The sequence below is a fragment of the Gopherus flavomarginatus genome, chromosome 11 (genome assembly GCF_025201925.1).
Source record: "Gopherus flavomarginatus isolate rGopFla2 chromosome 11, rGopFla2.mat.asm, whole genome shotgun sequence".
Classification (NCBI taxonomy): domain Eukaryota; kingdom Metazoa; phylum Chordata; order Testudines; family Testudinidae; genus Gopherus; species Gopherus flavomarginatus.
Genome location: NC_066627.1, coordinates 40087862 through 40105478, shown reverse-complemented (window position 1 = coordinate 40105478; position 17617 = coordinate 40087862). Strand labels below are relative to the sequence as shown.

At 39.7% G+C, this 17617-nt stretch overlaps 2 protein-coding genes across 5 annotated transcripts in view; one reads left to right on the top strand and one right to left on the bottom strand.

The window, feature by feature from the left end:
• Positions 1-17617, bottom strand: part of RTF2 (replication termination factor 2) — a 58544-nt gene that overhangs the window by 23438 nt on the left and 17489 nt on the right. The window lies entirely within an intron of this gene.
• LOC127031440 (beta-1,3-galactosyl-O-glycosyl-glycoprotein beta-1,6-N-acetylglucosaminyltransferase 7-like) lies at positions 3595-14422 on the top strand. 3 transcript variants are annotated; one of them, XM_050918215.1, is made up of 6 exons: positions 3595-3892; positions 6176-6323; positions 6839-6928; positions 7693-8727; positions 9195-9290; positions 10363-14422. In XM_050918215.1, exons 4-6 carry the CDS (start codon positions 7752-7754, stop codon positions 10587-10589), a joined length of 1299 nt encoding a protein of 432 aa, XP_050774172.1. In that variant the 5' UTR covers positions 3595-3892; positions 6176-6323; positions 6839-6928; positions 7693-7751; the 3' UTR covers positions 10590-14422. The 3 variants fall into 3 exon arrangements, with proteins under 3 accessions (XP_050774172.1, XP_050774170.1, XP_050774171.1); XM_050918213.1 differs by having other exon boundaries at positions 6162-6323; XM_050918214.1 differs by lacking the exon at positions 6176-6323.

Here is a 17617-nt window from a genome sequence, read left to right as displayed (position 1 = left end):
ATCATCTTCTTGTTCTGTGTTTGTACAGTGGCTAGCATAGTGGGGTCCGGGTCTAAGACTGGGGCTCCTAGGAGCTATGGTAATAATAACAGATACAAATGTACCTTTTATACCTATTAACAAATTTAGCTTTATGCATTTAAAGCTTGGCGTCTCTGTGTTATTGTTTATTCAGTGTCTTTTAAAACAAATGTGGAACTCTAAGCCTAAAGACATAAAAGCCAGATTAGGGATTTTTTTTCCCCCTAAATTTATGTACATTTGATTGTTGAAAACATATAAAAAGGGCTGGAATTCTCTTCCAAGGAATCTACATATCTTCCTACTCCTACTGTCCCCTGTTCCCACACACACACCAGCCACCATCTAAACCAGGGCTGGGCAAACTTTTTGGCCTGAGGGCCACATCTCGGTATGGAAATTGTATGGCAGGCCATGAATGCTTACGCAGTTGGGGGTTGGGCTGCAGGTGGGCTCCAGCTGGGGGTGCGGGCTCTGGGCTGCGGCCAGAAATGAGTTCAGGATGTGGGAGTGGGCTCCAGGCTGGGGTAATGGGTTGGGATGCGAGAAGTGGCATGTTCTCCCTCAGGGTCCTATGCGGAGGCGTGGCCAGATGGCTCTGCGCATTGCCCCGTCCACAGGTGCCGCCCCCGCAATTCCCCGCATAGCCCCTTGGCTGCCCATATGCATAGGAGCTGGAGGAGGGACATGCTGCTACTTCGGGAGCTGCATGGAACCACGGCATGTGCAGAGCGGGGCAAGCCCCTGACCCTGCTCCCCAGCAGGAGCTCAAGGGCTGGATTAAAAGGTCTGACAGGCCGGACGTGACCTGTGGCCTGTAGTTTGCCCACCCCTGCTCTAAACAGAGCAAGAATTTAGAAGGAAGGATTGACTAGTGTTTTATTAGACCTGAGGCCAAACCATCGTTCATGTGCCAGCCAATCACAAGCTTATGCATTAATATGGTGCTTCAGAAGATGAATGACTACTAGCTAAAAATACTTTTTGGAGGCCAGTATGTAAAGATGCCACTTCAAAAGACTATTCATTAGAACAGTAATTCAAGTATTGAAAAATTCATTTTCCTCAGTGCATGGGGAAGCAGAGGCAGGATGGAGGTGAAAGAAAAAGGGTAAGGAGGGAAGAGGAGAAAAGACACTTTAAGCTATTAATTTGTAGAATTTAAACCTTCCTCCAGAGTTTCTAGTTCTTAAAAGTTGCAAACAGCCCTCCAACTGTGAACTAATACACTGCTGTCTGCAGAGGGCAGCTTTGGTCCCTTGTTTCTGTTCAGTTTTCCTAAACATCCACAAAGTGAAATCAACAAGACTCTCTTCAGTTTCACAGTTACTCTTCATAATCCTAAAGGGTTTGTCTACACAGTCTTTTGGCCCAAGCCTCCCAGCCTGGGTTGACAAACTTGGCCTAGCGAGGCTCTTGCTAGTGCTCTAAAAACAGTTTATACACAGCACTTTGAAGTTGTGGCTGGTGCTGCAGCTTAGGCTCGAGTCTGAAGCCTAATGAAGTGGGTGGGTTTCCGGGCCTGAACTCCAGCCTGAGCTGCAACTTCAAAGCACTGTCTACACAGCTATTTTTAAAGCTGTAGCATGAATTCCAGTATATCCATCTGGCCTAGGAGGCTTACTCCTGATTTGCTCCAACGTGCTATTTAGACATACCCAAATAGGCTTGTTAAAAGTAAGCTCTATAATAGAGGCAAGTAGTGGAGATACACAGGGGAGGAAAAAAAAAAGCTGAGGAGGAGCAGATGATACACTTAATTCCTTCCCCTAACTTTTGCAGGAGTCAGGAGGAGTGGCAGAGTAGTCAATCCTTGCCCACAGAACCTTATGAAGTATTCGGGGGGGGGGGTTAGGGAGAGGAGCAACAAAATAGCAAAGGCTTCAAACTTGTCATCCAGAGGCTGATGCAAAAGAGATCCTCAAGAACAGTCTGCGGACAACACCACTGTAAGAATCTCAGCATTTTCCTCTTCATGGCAGCTGGGAAGAAGTAGGCTGTGTTTCTCACTAGGATATTGCTCTTGGATCTGCCTGGTGGGTCCCCATTTCCTCACATTTTTGATTGGCCCCTTTGGCTAGTAGGCTGCTAGCTGATAAGTGCCTGATGAATGTTTCAGGTTCTGCAGTAACCTTAAGTCATGCAGGAGTAGATACTCCCTTTTCCATACAGGCCCTCAGATGGCTGAAGTGGCCTCCAAATTAATTCTAAGTACAACCTCTTTTGCTGAAATCTGAAAATATATTTGGATAAGTTTAACTTCTTTCTGCTGAAAAAACTTCTAGGGAGAAGCATTGTCTTTGGAGTGATTGTCTTTACTTGTCAATCCTAGTACTAAACATATCACCCAATAGTGACAACCAGTGGAACACTCTGTCCAAGAATACTGTGCTGAGCCAGCCTGCCTGGATGTCATCTGTATTGTGAGAAAAACATGTCAATCTTGCAAAGGAGCCCCCCAGCTCTGCACAGGATACACAACCTTCAATTCTAGGTCAAAACAAAACAGTACTTCAAAGACCAAGAGCCTTGGCAAGACTGACTGTCAGTGTCTCTCTCAAGGAGGCTGATACCTGTCACTTATATCATGTACAGGATCAAATACACCACAAAAGTCTCAACATATAATTCTTCTAAACTGTTCATCAAGAAGGTTGTTCAGCAAAATTAACTGGAGGGCAAAATGATTAAATTCTGGGAAGAGGGAACAAGAGAAACAGCAAAAACAAATGACAGAAACATGATTTAGAATACTATCTGAATTCTGCAGTTCATTTCCATAGGATCCTTTTATGAAGCCCTATGCACATGAATTAGAGATAAAATATCAACCTTATTTTAGTTACGAAAGAAAAGGTCATCCAGCACATACAATATGCACTGCAGAGATGTGACAATTAATACATCACAGCATCTAAAACAATAGTGCTATTGGTTATTAAGGACCCTATGCTGCAACTCTGCATACAGTTTCCTTTAAAGTCAGAGCCTTTCATTTTTGGAGTGCCTGCAGCAGCTCCTTAAGATATTTCTAGGCCATTTCTGTACTTATTTCTGACCAACGGACTTTTTGTTCAATCAAAGTGACAAAAGTGCAGCTGTAGACCTACTCACACATACTGTTTTTAGACTGGAAATACACAAAACACAAATGCAGTTCTCTCTCTCTCTCAAGGCAGTTTTCATACCCAAAAGCTTCTCAGCTCCTACCGGGCTTATCTATTCTCTTTTTACTTATTTAAACAAAGGTTAAATTTTATAAAAGCAGAAGGGAAATATTTAGATTAAGAGAACACAAAGAAAGGCAAGTGTCTCTTCTAGGATTTTTGTTTTGTTTTTAAACTTCAAGCTGCTATGGAAATCCGAACACACCCCTCCACTATACTCAGTTGTCTGCTTAAATTGGAAAGTTTCAGCAGACAAAGAGTTAAGAAAAGCATAAGGTTTTTTCCAGATCGTTCATAGTGCTGTGATAGCAACCCAAAGGTTAAAGCCATAGAATACTATTTATAATCAGCTACAACATAGTTTCTACAGATCTCAGATTGGTTTTTACTTCCTTAAAAGGCTGCGTCAGAGCAATGACAAAACAAATCCGCAGAAGCTGAAGCTTTCTTTCATTATTACATTAGAGGACATTGCTGCCTCTGAATATTAAAGGAGCTACTGCAGAACAAATATATTATGCAGTTAAGTGAACTAACCAGTAAATGAAAACATTTCATGTTAATATTTAACTGATTTCACATGACGTTTCCACATAAGGAACAAAATGAAAGACTTTGCCTGAATTTTCCCTGAAGGACAATGGATTACACATGGGATTTCTTTATTAAATTCTGCTGCAAATGTCTAGCTTCTCCTGTACAAGGTGAGTTTCTATAAGCTGGATTTTAAGATTTATTTATTGCAACACCCCTTAAGAGAACTATAAAGAATGCTTTAATTTTGACCAAAGCGTTGCACTTAGTTTTAAAAGTGTTTTTCAATATATTACTTTTGTCTGAAAAATACAGTTCCTGTTATGTATATTTATGAAGAAAGGTTATTATACGTAAAGCTTTAAAATCTTTATAAAATTCAAGATCTTGTAACTGCAATTTAAGGTTTCTAGCAAACAACTAATTTTCTTACAACTGCATAACCCAAGTGATTTACAGTTTCTGTAATCGCATTTGCATTAAACTGCAGTGCTCAAAAATTTTGTGCAGTAAACCAACGAAGAAAACAGCTAAGAGATTAGCCTTCATAAACCTGGTTGGTGTTCTAGTCAGTATGGATCCAATATTCACCTTTTAGTGTCAACAGTATTTTAATTCCAAAGAAACTCTTTATTGGGGGTCCAATCTAGCAAAATTTTCATTTACCTCACTGAGTGTAGGATAAGGCCCATAACAATTTATTTAAAAAACAGTTGTAAGAAGTAAGGATACAATAAAGCGACATTCACTACCATTACTTTCTTTCAGAATGTACGCTTGGAGTTTGTAACATTTTTTAGAATTATATTGCTCACTTCCCTATATAATTCTACCACCACCTGCTGTATAACTCTCTCTTTAATCAGATAACAAACAACCTAAGTACATATAAAAACAAACTTTAAAATGAAGCGTAAGTGCTTTTTAACCCCTTACTTTCTTTATAATAAAATATTTTCTCTTCTAAAGGCATTTTTTTTGCTCTGTACCACACCTAGCACACAGGGTTCCCAATCCTGACTGAGGCCAGTTAGCGCTACAATAAATAAAACAGATTCCAAGAAAAAAATATTGAAGTGGATTTTTTGCCATTTATGTTTTTTTTTTACATTTGAGGTTAAAATATTATGCATATTCCTAAAATGTTTAAGAAATATACATTGGGGAAGGAATCTTCTCTTCTTAGATGTTTGTGAAGTGCTGTATATATTTATGATACTATATAAAAAAAACCACAGCCCTTTATAATGCTTAGCTACTACAGTGCTAAGCACTACAGAAAAACCCAAGACAAATCTTAATAATCTCATGCAAAACCCCCTAGAGCAGTGTTTCTCAAACTGGGGCCACCGCTTGTGTAGGGAAAGCCCCTGGCGGGCCGGGCCGGTTTACCTGCCCTGTCCACAGGTCCGGCCGATCGCAGCTCCCACTGGGAGCCAGGCTGCTCCAGGTCAATGGGAACTGCTGGACCCGGCAAGGGCTGAGGGATGTACTGTCCGCCGCTTCCAGCATCTCCCATTGGCCTACAGCGACGAACCGCGGCCAGTGGGAGCCGTGATCGGCCAGACCTGCGGACGGGGCAGGAAAACAAACTGGCCCAGCCCGCCAGGGGCTTTCCCCACACAAGCAGCGGTCCCAGTTTGAGAAACACTGCTCTACAGGATGCTATTTATAGGTTTGACTGTTTTAAAGACAGTTTAAATATAAGTAATAATCAGACTAGAGTTTGATTCCTCAGTAACGCCTCAGTTTTTAAATCTATCCATTAAATAATATTTCAAGAAAAAAATTCCTCCTCCTGCAGACATGTTGCATTTCCTAATCTGGTTCTAAAGTATATAGATAGCAGTCCTATAAAATTATATGCCAGTGGATTTTCAATACCTTTTAATAACTTTGCATTTCCTGTCCTTCAATGCAATACTTATGCTGATGTCCAGCACAGTGAATGTCCCATGTGACACATGCCCTAGAGATCTCACCATTCACTAATTCAGAGTGACCTCTCTGTTCTCTGTTTAATCATTCACTCATTATAAAACAGTTATTCTGGCTCTAAGACAAAGCCAGGACCACTCCACTGTAGCAAACCCTCCGCCCCGTAACCCCCGCTACTGGGTACATAATGTCCATTCTACTAACCTATTCTTGGATCTGTTAGTCAGCTGGCAGCAGGCTACACTCCCAGTGCCTGTCACATTTCATTTCTGCTGTGAAAACGCTTGTGTCTGTCTTTCAAAAGACATTCTTCTCCTCTTGCTTTCTCCACAACATGAAAAGGTTGATGCTGATGTGAGTGCTGAATTGTTCAGCTTCAAGAGATGCAACGGACTCACTTAAAAGCGTGCTTCCAGATATATGTTCACAAAGTAAACATATCCCTTATGAGCCACTAAGAAAATATTCTTCTGGGACCTGATTTCCTAATGTTGTTCTTAGGCCTGCGTGTTCAGTGCATACTGAAGAGTACTGCTGACTGACGCACAGTTAGGGCATAGAAGCAAAATGGATGAATCTTCCATCTAGTGTTCCAGAAAATGGATTAATATGCTGAACGAGAAAAATACGCCACTCTTCCAGCTTGAAATCCTGTGCTCTCTAGTAAGGACAATATGATAAATACATTATTTGCCAAAAGTCTAATAAGATTTAAAGATTATATGTTATAGAAGATCTCCAATTTTCAACTTTGATTTGTGTTGAGTTGTGTTATCCTCTGTTTGTAATGCTTTAGAAGCTTGAAAACAAAATTACTTTATTTGATCTTCTATTTGAAAGGAACAAGAAACTTCTGTTTTAACAAAAGCATGAAATCTTAAGATTGTAAGCAATAGCTATGGAAAGATCTAAATTAATAAACTGCATTGATTTTCTTTGCTCATGAGACTCTAATGATAAATTCTGATATCAAGTGATGTTGACAGATGAAAAATATGCTATATTTGTGTGTGAAATATCAATATTTTGCTATAAGCAGTTAACTTAAACAAAGGTTAAAAATATTACATAAAGCAGTAGAAAGCATGAATTGTCCGTACAATTACAAGTAAAACTGTTAGAACCTAAAATAATATTTATCAGACTATCAATTTCATTGAATGTCTTTTCTTTTCTAGGAAGGTATATATCCTATGCCAAACACTTCAAGGATAAGGACTAATGACTTGGGAGACTGGATTGCTGTAATGTCATGCTTCTGATCTGAGGTATCTGTAAAAATATATATTTTCACATATAAAACATGAAATTCTAAACAATTTTGCTGTAACAGAACTGAATTGACTGATCTATACATGTTAGAAAGTAAATTACAGCTACTGTCTTTTAAGGATAGATTTAAGTAAGCTACAAACAAGAAAATGCATTGTGTTTTCAGGTTGTTTATTCAAAAGCACTAATTTAAAGACGTTACAGACAAAAAACAAATGAACCATGGCTCACTTTTTATTATAACGATGGTAACAAAGGTATAGAGATACCTTTGTGGATCATATTGTGATCTCTGGCTCTTATTTTAGTAGTTTTTCTACAGCTAAACATATCAGAGAGAGAGATGTGAAGCTTTAGTATTGTCAAAACGAATCTGGTATGTCCTATCTACTCCTATCAGAGGAGCATCCATTTAATATCGACTGTCAAAAGAGATTAAAATATTTAATAACTCTTGGGCTGACAGGAGAAAAAAACAAAAAGTACAGCTAATGTAAGTAATAATTGGAATCTGCAGAGAATGCAACAGCGGATATGTTCAGCTCCTTATTGTCAATAAGAGTGAACACAGGGTGGGGGAACAAAGTTAAAAAGCTTATTTTAGAATGTGATACTTACTCCTAACTGCCTTCCCATATTGGTGCTTGTGAAATTTAGCACTTCTATGCAATACTAAGAATATAATTTCTGCATCTACAAATGCATAATTGTTTTATCATGTTAAAGAAATTAAAACACTATTTCCCCCCCCCCCTTTTAGGTAATTTGAACTATGTTTAATTGAACTATGGTCAGAAGAAAGTTTCTAGAGAGCAAAAAATGAACCAACTTGATGCAACAAAATCAGGATTTTTAGTGTGCATTGGCCTCTGTATTTTCATCCTCACTTTTATCTATGTAAGAAACACATTTTCTAAGGTACCAAGTGAACAAAAATCCTTCCCAGATACAGCAGAATGCGGTGTTTATCCAGATGAGCTTTGTTCAGCGCTTTTTGAGGGGAAAAGTGCTGCACCTCAAATTGGAAATTGGTGTCAGATTATTCACCAACCTGAAATGCCTGACTGCATACGGACTCCATGCAATTGCTCTACAGTCTTGAAGAGTCTGCATTTTATAACAAGACCACTATCTGAAGAAGAAGGAAACTTCTCCTTGGCATACATCATCACAATTCACAAGGAGTTAGAAATGTTTGTGAAGCTACTCAGAGCCATTTATCTGCCTCAGAATGTTTATTGCATACACATAGATGAAAAGTCACCACAGGATTACAAAACTGCAGTGCAAAACCTAGTTAACTGCTTTGAAAACATTTTTATTTCATCAAAAAGAGAAAATGTTGTTTATGCAGGATTTTCAAGATTACAAGCGGATATTAATTGTATGAAGGATTTAGTTAATGCCAAAACTCAATGGAATTATGTTATTAATCTGTGTGGCCAGGATTATCCCATCAAAACAAACAAAGAAATTATACAGTACATCAAAAGTAAATGGAATGACAAAAATATTACTCCTGGGGTGGTCCAACCTCCTCATATGAAACATAGGACGCATCTTAGTTACAAAGAATATGTACATTCAGGAACATCCTACGTGTATCCAACCAAGAATATGAAAGATGATCCTCCACATAACTTAACTATATATTTTGGTAGTGCTTACTATGTACTCACTAGAAAGTTTGTGGAGTTTACACTGACCGACGTACGTGCAAAAGATTTGCTTGAATGGTCAAGGGACACATACAGTCCAGATGAGCACTACTGGGTCACACTGAATCGTTTAAATGGTAAGATGCATGTTATTTATACTATGAATTGCTTCCTTGTCCCACATTATTACGACATTTCAGCCCAGGAGGGTGATAAGGTTCCCTTTGGAACCCAGTGATGCCATTGTGTATCAGCTGTAGAGGTTACCGCCTCCATCCGCAGCGGATGTGCTGCAGTGTCCACATCCCCTGATGGTGTGGGAAATAAAAGAAGGAATCTTGAAGTATAACAAGTCTCTCAAATGGCAGTGCAGACCACTCGTTACTGGGCTAGAAAAATGCAGCTTTTAAGCATGTCCCCTAACCCCCTGTACAGACTACTTGTTCTAATGCAGCAATAAATTGGGCAAACTCATCTGTCATTTTAAATACCTGTAAAATGAAGAAACAATGAGGCAATACTTTTAAAAGATAGCTTCAAAGACAATCAAAACTATTTGTGTTACAGAAAATAACTGTCTTTAGCTTTGGGGTTTTTTTTTTAGATGCTCCAGCTGCTACACCAAATGCACAGTGGGAAGGAAATATACGAGCTATTAAATGGAAAGATCAAGAAGGAGTTGCACATAATGGCTGCAAAGGTACTGTGATAACTGAAAACAGAACTAGGCCCTTTCAAAACACTGTATTTATGAAATACCACTCTCAGATAAATTGATGCACTTGCTCTAACATCCATTGCAGAATAATTCTTATGTTTCATAATTATCCATGAAATGTCTCAGTCATGGATATTTTATTTTTTAAAGTATCAAATAAAAGCAACCATACTAAATTACTCTTATATCCAGTGCAAATATCTTTCAGTATCTTAGAATACTGCAGACTGTTACAGTACCTATTTACTAAATTGTTCTTTTAACCCCCAACTAAGAAGATAGTTCTATAATTAAGTGAGTTAATGACTGAGTTCCACACATTTAACATTTCAGTAGCATTAAAGCTTAAACAACTAGTGTTTTTACAAGCCACTGCACACTCACATAATTCCCACCTATTAAATGAACATGTATCCAGTGCACTAACCTTAGTAGGTCGTCTTAAACAGAAGAGAACAGATTCACCTGACATCCATTTGACAAATACGCACATTCATCAAGTGAGTGTGCATGTGCCCACAAGGTAACTCAGGGTTGGCCCATGTGCAATCCAGCAATACAGGCAAAAAACGCAGAAATATAGTGATGTCTAAAGAGCAGTTTGACCCTGGCAGAGCATTCAATCACCTACCTGAATTTAAACCTGAAACTGCCATAAACTAAGCATAGAGAAAATTTGGGGACAGGACAAAACAAGATGAATGAATTGTTGTATCCCAGAGGAGAGCATAGGATCAGACCACCAACAAGTCAAGTGAGAAACATGAAGCACTGCAATGTGTCACTGAAGCAGCAAGTCTGGGTACAATGTACACCCCTGTCTAAAATCAATAGTCAGTATGTAGCTCCTTGTTTTTGTAAGTAACAAAACAGTAATATTCTTTATATTTACTTCAACAGTGCTTCATAAGCAGACACATCTATTTGTCATTAATGTTAGTAGCACCTTAAAGTATTTTTAAAAAACATCTAATTCACTATTCCCCACTTCGTTGTACCTTCTGTATTTCAGTCAGCTTGGAATTGTTAATATATTTACATTTTATCTTTACAGGTCATTACATCCGAGATATTTGTGTCTATGGACTGGGGGATTTACAGTGGATCATTGAATCACCTAATCTATTTGCCAACAAGTTTGAGCCCACAACATATCCACTTGTTATGGACTGCCTAGAGAGACGCTATAGGCTTAAAGTATTGCAGCAAGCTGAAGTCCCACTAGAAGCCCACTGGCATTTTCAGGAAAGTAACTATTTTAATATGAAGTTGAATGTCTGAGCCTACTGAACATCTAAAATATTGAGGAGAAAGAATGGGAAGAAATTAGTAACATGTCTTTTAAAAGTGCAGACTTCTTTATATAAATTATATTTAGGGAAGGTGGTATCATCAACCCAGCTCCTGTTCTGTTGTTCACCAACTACCATCTCTGGGCCTACAAACTGTAAGAAAGTTCCTATCGGTGTTAAGAAACCCTTAATTACGAACTAGAGTACAACCACGATTACTTCAGTACAGACTGCTTTTGAAAAAGTTCTGAAGAATATGGACGAAAAGCTCAGAAGACCAATTTTTAATAAGATGTGACTTTTTTCCTTATACCTGAATAAACTACCAAATGATTATATATGAGACTTATCAAACAGAAGCAGAAAATTCAAGCTACTCCTTAAAATGATTCATTCAATGAAGAAATCATTGTTTCATATGTCCCTGAAGAAAGCACCATTCAAGTTGCTGAACCAGAAATTAAGAAGCACAGACTGAACAAAGACAAAATATTAAGATTTTAAAGTTAAATTAAGTGGTGTCTAACTATACGTCCTAGTAAGTAACTTATTTTTAATCAAGGGAGAAGTTTACATTACATACACTAGTCTTAAAGGAATAGTGTAGGTTGAAAACATTCACTTAGTTGTTTTTTTAACTTAGAGTTGCAAGTAACACCTAAATTTCTAAAACTGAAAGAAGACAAATTATATATATGTGCTATTTTCTCAATTTATTTTGTGTATTTGTCAGCACTTTGTATATAGTCAATTTCACTGTTTTGTTGATGGCCTGTTACACTTCCTGGCTCATGCACTAGCATGGCAACATCACTTAAGCACTGCTCCGGTGGAAACTTACATGCATATTTTTCACTGGAGGGTATTTATCAGTAGCAGAGCTGCTATTAGTTGAGTTTGGAGCTGGGGGGACCCTTTTCTTGGGATCTCTGAATGGAACTGGCAAACAATGGGAGCATAGACAGGGCAAGAAGGAATAGATTGTACCTGGGGCTGGGGAGCAACTGAAAACTGGCCAACAGGCCCATTCTTTCATTCCACAGGGTATGCAAGCAGCCCACTTCTTTCCAACACCTACACATAGCTGTACAGTTCAGAGAATATCTAGCAGCATATGGACATGCACACCACCTCCAAACCCATTTGTGGATTAAAGGAAGCACTGTTCTGCATCAGGAAGGTGGTGTCCCCATCCATACCCTATGAACAATCAACAAACAGAGGCAGTAGTGCAAGGATTCCACACAGGTTTGGGCAAGGACCTGTTTTCACTTCCCAGGACCCCTCTACTGGTTCTGGGGAACAAAGCAGTTCTTCTCTCCTTAAGCCTCTCCTGGTTGGCCTTGCCTCAATCCTGCACTGGAATGACTGGTAGGAGTATGGGGGCACAAGCACATTTGGGTGTTGGGTGTTCTCAGGCCAGCCCACTCTCCCTTGAGCAAGAAATCCATATAAGCATCAGCAGAAGAGAAAAACAATTCAAACTATGTCATTGATGAAGGGGGACTTGTGGAGAAACTTCCATTTTTTTAGGGCACTTAAAAAAATCCAAGTTGTCTGTCCCTGCAAAAAAATGTGTGCAGTGGAACCTCATTCCCATGACCCCAAATACACTCCTATATTTCCTAGAAGTTAATTTTGACTTAATAAAATACATACTACTATTTATACATTGCAAATCTAGAGACTTCCGTCTAGGTACTATTTTTTTCCTACGGTTGCCAATGGGTTCTGCTTCTCGAAAATTTTAGAGGCACTCAACAGACCTTTGCTGTGCTCTGCCATTTATTTATGTATGGTATTTAATGGACTTCTGCCATGCTTTGGCAAGTACTTTTAAAAATCATCTAATATCAGCCTCTGGAGTTCCTTTTTCACTCGGTTGCAGTCTCCTCATAATATTTCTCTGGGGAGTTCACAGGGACCGCCCTTAAATTTAACCCATTCTCCAGCATGGTTCTTATTTCTTCATATTTAAATTCTTAAACCTTTTTAATGCCATTTCCTTAAAAGCTAGCTTATGACCCCCAAACTAAGGGGTGTATACCTTACATACTCAAGATGTGCGGATCCAAGTCATGCCACTACTATTTTGGGGCTCCCCCAAGACCTCTTCCACTGGGTTCCCCACGAACTCAGTTCAACTCCAGTCTCATCACTTAACTTGCTTTATCAGGAGTACAGCAAAGCCGCGCTGAGTTGACCAGATTCAAGTGTCAGGGTGGATATAGGGGGCACATCCAGTTACCCAGCAAAACTCTTCTTCTTTTATTGAAATTTACCCATTTGCACTGCATCATACGTTCTGGGACTGGCTTCATCACTTTGAAAGAACCAATCCTTATACAGCAGGCACTGTTCGTGCACTACTTACTTTTTACCTCATTTTATGTTCCAGGCTTACCTTATCCAATGGTATTATCTTGTCCGTTGTAAATGGTTCTCTGGGTGTTCCTCCTTATCTTAGCTAGTTCAGTCATTCTGTTTCTAGCTTGCTGATCCATTTCCCTCCCTAATTCTGTCTCCCAACAAATAAGGCCTCATCCAGGTCCAATTACTTGTGTTAAATCAGACCTATACCTGTGAGGTGGCAAAGTACTATTCTCTCCTTTCCAGGTGCAAAAACTGAGCCACAGAGAGGTTAAGTGATGTACTCAAGGCCAAAGTGATTTCCCTTCCTGAGATTGAGTTTGGAGCTGAGCCATATTATTGAATAGTTTCTTGGCAACACAGTTTATTTGAAAATAACTAACATAAGCACTGGGCATCTGTTTCCCTATTTATTTAGCAAGTCAAAAAATTCAGCCTCTGCCTCCATAATTATCCATGGTATAAAAAGAATCAGCATACAACTTAGTTATTTAAAAATACATTGCAGCATAACTCTTATGAATTTCATGGTTTAAAGTCACAGGGTAAACTAGTAAATGCCTTTTCTCAAGAAAATTCATCATTACAGCATTTTTCACTTTGTTTAGACTGTTGTTGAAAACTAGAGATTTTGTTACATGCATCAGTCATAACAAAATTAGCTTTGAACCTTCTCTTTAAACACCATTATAAAATATTGTGTATTTATCTGTTCTGCACAAATGTTGTAGAAAATAAAAGTAATGATCACAATCATTTTGTTATTAGAGCCACTATAAAGGACTCTCAGTGTTTAGCTTGCACGTTAACAACCCAATCTGCCAGCCTTATTCACAATAAGAAATATCTTTCTCCATAATTAATTAAATTAGTGGTTTACTTCTGTAGCAAGGAATCACTTAACATGTGTATGGATAGCAGAAACTGGCCCTAACTGAATAAACTAGAGAAAAAAAATCTTAGTTTACAGCTGTAGTATGTACATAAAAAGAACCTCTTGTTAAAATAGTATTAAGGTACGATTTAAGAATGGACAAACCAAGAAGTTCAAAGTTGAGCCTGATCCTTCCTTTAAATGGTGGTTCTATATTTTACATAGTTTTAATACAAAACTCTACATATAAAAAAATTGAAGAGAAGGTAAGAAGTCACCCAATGTCGACACAATGGGGCGGTTTACGAAAACCATTTCATCCCGAACTCTGATTTGGCACAAGCTCATAAAAATAAAAGCCTTAACAATATTTTAACTGAGTGTTTTCAACAACAATTTAAAAACAAGTCATTAATGTGACTGGGAGCTGAGAACAGCATTAACTTATATTTATGGAAATTTATTAAATGCATATTATTGTTTTTTACCAGCAAGTTGTTCAGGGTTGTCTCATGTCAATCTGCATTTACTGCCTTTTAAAAACTGTTGACTCAATAAACTTCAATCTATCATGTCAATGTGATTATGTACAAAGTATGCTTCATAATGTATCACAGATGCACTAATTCTATGGATGAAAAGCATTTGAAACACTTCTGAAAGTTGCTGCACAAGCGCAACAGCTGTGTTTCCAAGATAAGCATATTTCTGTATGTTTAAAAGGCATTATTTCAAATACAGTACTACAGCAAGAGCATAGTAAATTCTGTTGAAAATGAAACATTCTCAAAATAAAATGTTAAAGAAATGCAAAAGAAGGCATATAAAAACCACCACCTTCTATGTATTCACATTTACTTTACCACAGCTTATGATAAATGTTATATTTAAAAAGATGTCCCTGGTATCAATTAGAGAGCCTGTTGTATATTGCAAGGATAAAAACAGAATCCTAAATATGGTTTTGAAGAACGTAATGAAACTTGTATTTTGCTAATTTATCAAATCAATGGACCAGAAGTACATCGTTAAAGGTTCTGCCTACTCTCCCCTCCTATCCAATATACATATTAATCCCCTTGGTCCCTTCAAGTTCAGTCTTTGCTCTGCAGGAATGCTTGAATAATATTGCCAACTTTATACATTATAGTCTTCCTATTGAGTGCTTGATGAAGGTGTGATTGCCTGCCCGAGGTGCTCCCTTCTCCTTTTGCTACCCCCACTTGTTTTTCAGAGAGGTTTAACCAAGTTAAGAATCTTGGTTTCACTTTTGAACATAGCCTGGCCTAGGGCTGCCAACTATCTAATCACACAAACCCAAACACCCTTGCTCTGACCCTTCCCTTAGGCCCCACCTACTCCACCCCGCCTCCCTCCGTCTCTCACTCTCCCCCACCCTCACTCACTTTCACTGGGCTTGTGCAGAGGGTTCGGGTGTGGGAGGAGCTGTGGGCTCTGGTCTGGGAGGTGGAGATGAGGGGTTCAGAGTGTGGGAGGGGGCTCCAGGCTGAGCCTGGGGCCGGAGATTGGGGAGCAGAAGAGAGTGTGGGGTTCAAGCTCCAGCCAGGAGGCATTTACCTTGGGCGGCTCCCGGGCAGCAGGGCCAAGGCAGGCTCTCTCCCTGCCCTGGCCCCACGCCGCTCCCAGAATTGGCTGGCATGTCTGGCAGCAGCTCCGGAGGGGTGGGGAGACGCAGGGGGCTCCGTGTGCTGCCCGCGCCGCAGGTGCCCCCCTCCACAGGGGCAGCAGGGACATGCCAGCCGCTTTGGGGAGTGGGGCAGGGCAGGGCAGGCCAGGCCTTGCCTTAGCCCTGCTGCGCCACCAGACTTTCAGCACCTAAAATCTCCCAGTTTGTCTTCAGTACCCTCCAGGAGATAGGGCGGGATTCCAGGAAACTTCTGGCAAAACCGGGAGGGCTGGCAACCCTATGGCATGCCCATGGAAGCATGAAACATATCTGACACTGTAAAGAAGTGTGTTTTTTGGTTGTGCAATCTGCATCTTAATCACTTGATGACCTCATAACAGCAACACAGACTCTAGTAGGGTGACCACATGTCCTGATTTAACAGGGACAGTCCCGATTTTTGGATCTTTTTCTTATATAGGCTCCTATTACCCCCCCCACCCCCGTCTCGATCTTTCACACTTGCTGTCTGGTCACCCTAGACTCTAGTGACAAACCTGGTTTACTGTAAATCCCTTGTCAGTCCTCTCATTGTGGCTACTTCTTCACCCACAGTTTCTTCAGAATGTTGTGTCACAGTCGCTCTGTGGCTTGAGCTACCATGATCACATTAGGCCTGCCCTGTATGCCTTATAGTTGGTGGCTATAAAGGAGCAGTTTAAAAATCAGCAGTCCCAGTTTTAAAGTCACAGATCCTAATGGCTTTGGATCCTGATTATATCAAGGTCTACCTACTAGTGGAACTTGTACTAATGGCTCTTACTAAATGCCTTTGAGATGGATATTATCAACTTGAAAACCAGACATTTTCTAAAAACAGAGTTAAAATAATTTCAGCTATTATACCAGTTGCTAAATCACCCTGTTAATCTCTGCAGCTTCACAATAGTTTCCTTTTTTATAATGTTTTTTCATTCCGGTTGCTACATGAAACATTCACACAAAAACAAAAGACTGACTGACTACAGGAAGAGAATGAAAATGTCCATTATACGCCAAGTACTAGCTCTTGAGCTGGTGTCAGTCAGCATAACTCTATTCAAGTCTGTGGAGCACAGCTGGTATAAAAGTGAAGATTCATAAACTCTAGGACTGGAAGGGACCTCGAGAGGTCATCGAGTCCAGTCCCCTGCCCTCATGGCAGGACCAAATACTGTCTAGACCATCCCTAATAGACATTTATCTAAACTACTCTTAAATATCTCCAGAGACGGAGATTCCACAACCTCCCTAGGCAATTTATTCCAGTGTTTAACTACCCTGACAGTTAGGAACTTTTTCCTAATGTCCAACCTAAATCTCCCTTGCTGCAGTTTAAGCCCATTGCTTCTTGTTCTATCATTAGAGGCTAAGGTGAACAAGTTTTCTCCCTCCTCCTGATGACACCCTTTTAGATATCTGAAAACTGCTATCATGTCCCCTCTCAGGCTTCTCTTTTCCAAACTAAATAAACCCAATTCTTTCAGCCTTCCTTCATAGGTCATGTTCTCAAGACCTTTAATCATTCTTGTTGCTCTTCTCTGGACCCTCTCCAATTTCTCCACATCTTTCTTGAAATGTGGTGCCCAGAACTGGACACAATACTCCAGCTGAGGCCTAACCAGCGCAGAGTAGGGCGGAAGAATGACTTCTCGTGTCTTGTTTACAACATACCTGTTAATGCATCCCAGAATCACGTTTGCTTTTTTTGCAACAGTATCACACTGTTGACTCATATTAAGCTTGTGGTCCACTATGACCCCTAGATCTCTTTCTGCCATACTCCTTCCTAGACAGTCTCTTCCCATTCTGTATGTGTGAAACTGATTGTTCCTTCCTAAGTGGAGCACTTGCATTTGTCTTTATTGAACTTCATCCGGTTTACTTCAGACCATTTCTCCAATTTGTCCAGATCATTTTGAATTTTGACCTTGTCCTCCAAAGCAGTTGCAATCCCTCCCAGTTTGGTATCATCTGCAAACTTAATAAGCGTACTTTCTATGCCAACATCTAAGGCGTTGATGAAGATATTGAACAGAGCTGGTCCCAAAACAGACCTCTGCAGAACCCCACTTGTTATACCTTTCCAGCAGGATTGGGAGCCATT